We start from the raw sequence: 7,473 nt of genomic DNA, 5'->3' as shown, positions 1-7,473 counted from the left end.
TGGCCCTTGAGGTCCTGTAGTGTTTGGTTTGATCAAACCTTGATCACCTTGATCATATTATCCTACTTGAAGCTTCTAGAAATCCTTCAGACCTTTATTAGCTTGTTCAGGTTTATTTGATTAGGGTTGGAGCTAAACTGGAAGAGTTGAGAACCACTGATGTAGATGGATTAGTATCAGCATGATTTGCTCTCATCTCCACTGACCTGTTGATTTCTTCTTGTAGTAAATGAGTCCAGCAGCTGCTATGATGATTCCCAGCACCAGACCAGAGGATCCAATCGCAATTTTGTTCCTCACAGACTCTGGCATAGACGGATCTGTGGGGAACGGAAATCATGCTCTGTTAAAGGGGCAGTAAGTAAGAATTACTCCCATCTAGTGGTGAATTTGTATTTTGCAATCAAACTAATTTTGCTCTCCAGCGCCTCGCGTTTTCAAATGCGCGTTGCATCTACGGTAAGCGATATGTACCAAAAAGCTTTGACAGGATGTCTTCTAATAGCACCTCGTCGAGTTTTCCTTCTGGTGAACTGGTTTGTTATTTCAAACAAACTACAACTTGACACAACGAACAAACGAATGTTACAGTTTTGAACAAACAAAACTTACAACCTTGTTTATAGGACCTTCTCTACTTTACTCAATAGCTGCTATTCATCAAAGAGCCTGTTTAACTTTTAACTATGTTCTACTGTCTATATCAGTGTTTCCCAACCTTTTTTCAGTCAAGGCACCCTTTGAAATTTAAAAAAAATGTGTGGCACCCTACACTAGTGTTGTCACGATACTACTTTGATACTATACTTTGAAATGTGCTGGTTTTGTTTTTTATTTTATTTTTGATGTGCACAAATAAATGACAGGTAGGCTACCAGTACCATAAGATTTTCTTCTTCCTGTTCCTTTTTTTTTCTTCGTTCATGCATGTTACAAATGAATGAATGAATTAAACATTTTTAATTTTATATAATATATAATTTTGTTATAATTGCACAAGATAGCTTGTTTTTACTATATTTTATGTAGCCTAATAATTTCACAGTAAATCTCCAAATTAATGTAGAAACATCATAAAGACAGTATATTTCAAATAATTGTTTAATGGCATCTTTTTATGAATGAAGTGTTATTTGATTCTGATGTCACTGCTGCACTGTCACATGTGGATCCCACAAGCGTCCCATTTTCTCACAACTCTTAACGTTCATTTAAGACTTTATTTAACTAATTTAAGACTGCTCTCATGAGGATACTCAAAGCGAAAGCTCGAAAGAGAAGTCGAGTCTGGCGCGCGTCGTGTCAGCATCACAGGACAGCGCAACCGGATTCTCTTTTGTATTTTCTCGCTTTCATGGTTAGAAGCATTTGCATGAAGAAGAACGTGATTATATAATGTAACGCTAGCCAAAGGATGACAGAAAAAAATGCTGCTTTAATTGCGTTAAATATTTTTAACGTGTTAAACTGAAAAATATTAATCGCACGCGTTGCGTTGACAGCAGCACAACCGATGTGTTTATGTGAATACGCGGCAAGACGGACGTTGTGACAATTCGTGTGTATTTGACTGTAAGCGCATCAATGAAAAATAGGCAGCTTTATGTGGACGCACTGGCAGGGGCGGACTTTACCATTAGGCAAAGGTCGGCAATTGCCTTGGGCCCCAAGCTACCTAGGGGCCCCCAAAATGCCCCATTAATTTATGCTTAAGTTTTTTTTTTTTTTTTTTTTTTTTTAAATTTTCGCAAATTATATATTTCTAAATCTCCATTTGCGAAAAATGGCATCAAATCATTAGTCGCAGAAAGGAGGGGGCCCCCCACCTCACTACATTGGACTATTCCATTATCTCACGCATCTGCGAAAGTGACAAGGCTGTATTGCGACAAAAAACTGACAGAGAAAAAGAAGTGATTGACAGAGTGTACAGAGTAGTAGAGTAAAAATGAAGCGAAGCTACACAAGCGGTGCTGAAAAAAGGAGGAAAAATTGCAGAATAAGGTAACAAACTTTTTTGTGATGCCCGCTGACAATGACAACAACGATACAGGAAATACACAAACAGAGCAAGATGAGTCTAAACGTGAAAATGAAAAGTTTCGAAGTTACCCAAGCGTCTCAAATAAAAGAAAAAAAGACTCAGATACTGTAAGTAGGCTATTGGGAAAGCTGCCAAAGATGACAAACTTTTTATGGCTAGGAACAACAAACGTCCAACGCACAGAAAGATCGTGAAGCAAAGAGGACATGGAGACCGACAGACAAAACAGAGCAGTTTAAATTACTTATGATATGAAAAATCTCAGGTCTCAGATTCTGTCAATTCTATTACGAAATAATAAATACCGTTTGGAGCTTGTAATGTGACGTGACCGATCCCTAGAGGCACGTGAACTGATCATCTTCGGTAATAACTTACCAAAATGTATTCCTTATTCATAATATCGACCAATAAGTGTTTTTCAACCGCGGAAAGAGGTAAAACAGCTGGAGAACAATCGTCACATAACATTTAGCCTAACGTTCCTCAGGAAAGCCATTTAGTTACCATAATATAGGCTATAGCATGTTAGTTGACTAGAAAAAAAAGATATAAAGAGTATTTAGCTAAATAGGGCCTATGTGTAGGCCTACTATATTATTTATTTAGTATATTGTTTACTTATAATTTAATTATAATAAAAAAGCATTGTTTAATTTTAGTTATTTTTAACCTTAAATAATACCAGCTGATATGGCTCTCTGTATGTTCACAGCATTATGTGAGTTTTTTTTTTCTTGAGAAAAATTAACGCCTATCTTGTGTACCTAATATGTATCCAAATGAGTCAATATTGAATCAAATCACAAGAATTGAATCGAAATGGTGAAATTTGTCAAGCAAAAAAAAAAAAAAAAAACAGAGCTTACCAGAAATTGTACCATGTAAACATTGTAACGTTTCTGTTTAGGAGTGAATACGTGCATGCAAGGTTTAAAGGGGAAGTTTTATTTCTCCTCTCCAACCTTTACCTGCCTATTCACCATTCAGTCTGTAAAAAAGAGATTTCGCTCTCTTTTAAAGGTGCAGTGTGTGATTTTTAGACGTCACAATAAGTCGATCTTCATAGAAGGGGGTTCCCGCGGTTATGTAGATATGAATGACTCATTCTAAGGTAATAAGAACATAACGGTTCATTAAGTAAGGTCTTTATACACCACTGAAAACATAGTTATGGATCTTATATTGCATTTCTGTCAATAGATCCTCAGAAATATGACACATTGCACCTTTAAAGATCGGATGGGGGGCCCATACATACCTTCGCCTTGGGCCCCCAATTTGCTAAATCCGCCACTGCGCACTGGGAATGAGGCACGGGAATAAAATCACATGCAAGCGCAACCTCCGCAATTCAACGCCAAAAACTTATGATTTGCATTTGTATTATAAATTTGTGCGCATTATTTGTTGTTATTAGAGACTTCCGACGATCCGAGATTGATGGTAAAGATTTGTTTTTTTTACACAGTTTCCCGCTGGGAAACGCTGGTCTATATAGGCTAATAAAAAAAATAAAAAGCCTGTAATTAAGACCTTAACATTGACTTACCTGTCGAGAAGAAAGTAGGCAACTTCAGCGTCTCTTTTGAAAGCTTTCTCCTGCATTAGCTATCCCGACATTATAGCTAATAACCCTTGTTTTTGTAATCTCCGATCACGTTTCCCTTTACGGTCTTATTGTGGAGTTTTTCGACTAAGAGGACTCGTTATCCTTTGACTTAACCGTGCAGTGCAGCCTTTTAAACTTGCCGGGGCAGTGACAAAAGCGCCTCTCACTGCTCTGCTCCGTTTCTGCTGGTTTCAGTCACTTGACGCGGGCTCTGAACGAAAACGCGTTGTGGAAACGCGTTGGCCTAGTACTTTTTGTCCCTCTCTGCTATTATAGTTTTTCAAGATGGCGGAACTACATGGAAGCCTCCGTGGACCTACCCGTCCCATGTATATAAAGATAATAAATTCTTCGTTTACGAGGATAAGTCAGATCATTGGCAGAGGTATTTGGACACCATTGAGGACATATTTATGAATAAAAATATTGATTTTAGATAATAAAATACCTAAAAAGTTACTTATTGTCCCTTTAAGAATGATATTAGTACATTCTCAATATTTATATGTTCAATATTTGTTTAGTTGTGCAAGTGTAATAACAAAATAATTTCCATATTTTCTATTTGCTCCCATAAATATGCCAAAACCACCTATAAAGGAAAGACTGTAAAGTAAATGTTTCGTCTTACTCCAGTCTTTAACAATAGGTTGAGTTGAGCTGGCATGCTCCACCACACAGGAAATCTTCTCTCCAGATTTAGGAGTGTATTCCAGCTCAGAGTGAATCTGGTAGTACCAGTCTCCATCAGCCATCTCCATTGTGGAGGTTACGTCTGTGGTCACCACTTCACCGTCTCTCAGCCAGGACACTTTGATTTTTTCAGGGTAGAATTCATATGCACTGCACATCAGTACAGCTGGATGATTGCCTTCAGCCTGCTTCACTGAACTGAGCTTAACCTTCGGTTGTACTAAACCAGAAGAAACAAATACTCAAATATGTGCTTACAGTATTCTAATGTACAACACAAAAAAATATAAATACATTAGGTGACAAGTAGCTATAATAAGTCAAGTCAAGTTTATTTATATAGCGCTTTTCACAACATAGGTTGTATCAAAGCAGCTTCACAGTAATAAATTAAAACAATAAATCAATGTTTGTTTCTAGTGGAACGTCCATGTTTGGTATTGCTGATCAATAGTATCGTTGATTGATTAATTAAATTAAATATCCCCAAATATCCCCAACTGGGCAAGCCAAAGGCAACAGTGGCAAGGAACCGAAAAACTCCATCAGGTGACCTAATGGAGAAAAAAAAACCTTGGGAGAACCTAGGCTCAGTTCCTCTGGCGTTTATGAACTAGACGTCGGATTTAACTGTAAGATTAAAAGTATTATATGAATGCCTGGCTGAAGAGATGCGTCTTTAATCTAGTTTTAAACTGGGAGAGCGAGTCTGAGCAACGAACAGTATCAGGAAGACTATTCCAGAGTTTTGGAGCTAAATGTGAAAATGCTCTCCCTCCTTTGGTGGATCTGGATATAGGTATGACCAAAAGCCTCGAATTTAGTGATCTTAAAGAGCGCGATGGATTATAGGGCGATAGAAGATCGGTTAAATAGACCGGAGCTAAGCCGTTTAGGGCTTTATAAGTCAGTAGCAGTACCTTGTAATTAATACGGAACTTTATAGGTAACCAATGTAGTGATGATAAAATTGGTGTTATATGATCATATTTTCTTGATCTATTTAGAACTCTAGCGGCGGCATTTTGGACTAACTGTATCTTGTTTATTGAGGATGCAGGACAACCGGCTAATAATGCATTACAGTAATCTAGTCTCGATGTCATGAATGCATGAACTAACTTTTCTGCATCAGAAACTGATAGCATATTACGTAGCTTAGCAATGTTTCTAAGGTGGGAAAAGGCTGTTCTTGTTACATATGAAATATGATTTTCAAAAGACAGGTTGCAGTCAATTATAACACCCAGGTCTTTTACTGTAGAGGATGAAGTAACAGGACATCCTACTATTTTAAAGTTGTATTGTGAGAGGTTTTGTGGGTGTTTTTTTGAACCGATAAGTAGTACCTCTGTCTTGTCTGGATTTAATAAAAGAAAATTACGCGTCATCCAATCTTTTATCTTTAACACACTCTGTCAATTTGGATAATTTAGCGTTTTCATCTGGCCGTGATGAAATATAGATTTGAGTGTCATCAGCATAACAATGGAAACTAATTCCATGTTTCCTTATAATATTTCCAAGTGGCAGCATATATATTGAGAATAACAGAGGGCCTAACACAGATCCCTGCGGCACTCCATAGTTTACTGGAGTTATGATCGATTTTTCTCCATTTAAATAGACAAAATGGTATCGGTCAGATAAATATGATCTAAACCAGCTTAATGCTTGTCCTTGAACACCAGTATAATTTTGTAGTCGATCTAAGAGTATTGTATGATCTATAGTATCGAACGCAGCACTAAGATCAAGTAAAACTAATATTGAGATACAGCCTTGGTCAGAAGCTAAGAGTAAATCATTTGTGATTTTAATGAGCGCAGTTTCAGTGCTATGGTGCGGCCTAAATCCAGACTGAAACTTTTCATAGGTGTCATTTTCTTGCAAGAAAGAGCCCAGTTGAGCGGACACAACTTTTTCTAGTATTTTAGACATAAAGGGTAGATTTGAAATGGGTCTATAATACTTGAATGAATTAAACTATATGAACAACATGAATTCAATTAACTATAAAGTAATTTCTTTAGATTTGGAAATGGATTATCGAAAAATGACCATACATGTTTCTTCCTATTATTCAGTTTGGAAAAATATATATATTAAAGTTAAAATTTTATAAAATAACCCCTGTGTAAAGTTATCCAGTTGCAATATATATTTTACTGATTTTGTATTAAAAACAATCATAAATCACTGAAGACAACCACATTGTGCAGACACAACACCACCAAAACAACAGACCCCTGTTTTAATGCATTTTGAGTGTTTCTTCTGCACCAGTGGACACACATAGAGATTTTATAATGCAGTAAAGATGAAACAAGAGTCTTGTAGCACTCACCTGCTTTATCACGGATAGCTGAGTCATGGTTCTGAGCATTTTTTCTGCAGAATGTGTCCACCTGAGCTTTCTGCTGCTGCAGATCGACCTGATTTTTGTTTAACCTCTCTGCCTGCTTCACTCCAACCTCAGTGTACCCCACATACTTCCCCAGAGAACTGTTGTACTGTATTTCCATAACTTTATTGAAGGAATATGAACGAAGTAACACCATATCACTGTAATCAATGGTGCTGTAGACGCATTCAGCCATCATGGATAGATAATATCCATCAGCTGAAACATAAAAACAGAGTGTTAGATAGTCAGTTTTTGTATAATTACATGTCAGTTATAAAAACAAAAGTACCTGTATTCATCTGCTATTTGCTATTGCTTAGTTTTGGTGTAGTCTAGTTGTCATTAGAGAGACACCACAACTACTGGCTCATCTCACTCATATTTTCTGGAATATTCATGATCATGTTTTATATAAGCAACTTAAGACAATTTAATTAACAGCAATGGCATTTGCAGCAAAACCAATATCAAAGATAAAAACTCATTAATAAAATGTATTAATATAAATCACAAGTTTACTGATGAATTAAGGCATTACATTTGCTAATGTTTAATTGTACTGGCCTGTTCCAATAAATGCAGACAGCATCAATATGGGATGAAAAATCAAGAGTTTTGGCAGTGACATATTTACAGTCTATGAATATGCCAAATGAAGAACTTTCTCTCAGTGTCTTGTTCTTGTGGTAGATGTCTGAATAATCTGACAAATCAGCT

General features: G+C 36.7%; 1 protein-coding gene across 1 annotated transcript; it reads right to left on the bottom strand.

Moving 5' to 3' along the window:
- Positions 1-192: 192 nt before the first annotated feature.
- LOC308681013 (H-2 class II histocompatibility antigen, E-S beta chain-like) lies at positions 193-6,949 on the bottom strand (the record flags this gene model as incomplete). The annotated part of the gene is made up of 3 exons (XM_081349535.1): positions 193-320; positions 4,288-4,569; positions 6,697-6,949. The coding sequence occupies 3 exons, from the start codon at positions 6,947-6,949 to the stop codon at positions 193-195; spliced, it is 663 nt and encodes a 220-aa protein (XP_081205661.1).
- Between the last annotated feature and the right edge of the window lie 524 nt (positions 6,950-7,473).

Source organism: Scardinius erythrophthalmus (assembly GCF_964197995.2).
Source record: "Scardinius erythrophthalmus genome assembly, chromosome: 20".
Classification (NCBI taxonomy): Eukaryota; Metazoa; Chordata; class Actinopteri; order Cypriniformes; family Leuciscidae; genus Scardinius; species Scardinius erythrophthalmus.
The sequence above is the reverse complement of the archived record's forward strand: the minus strand, read 5'-3'. Positions and strand labels throughout refer to the sequence as shown.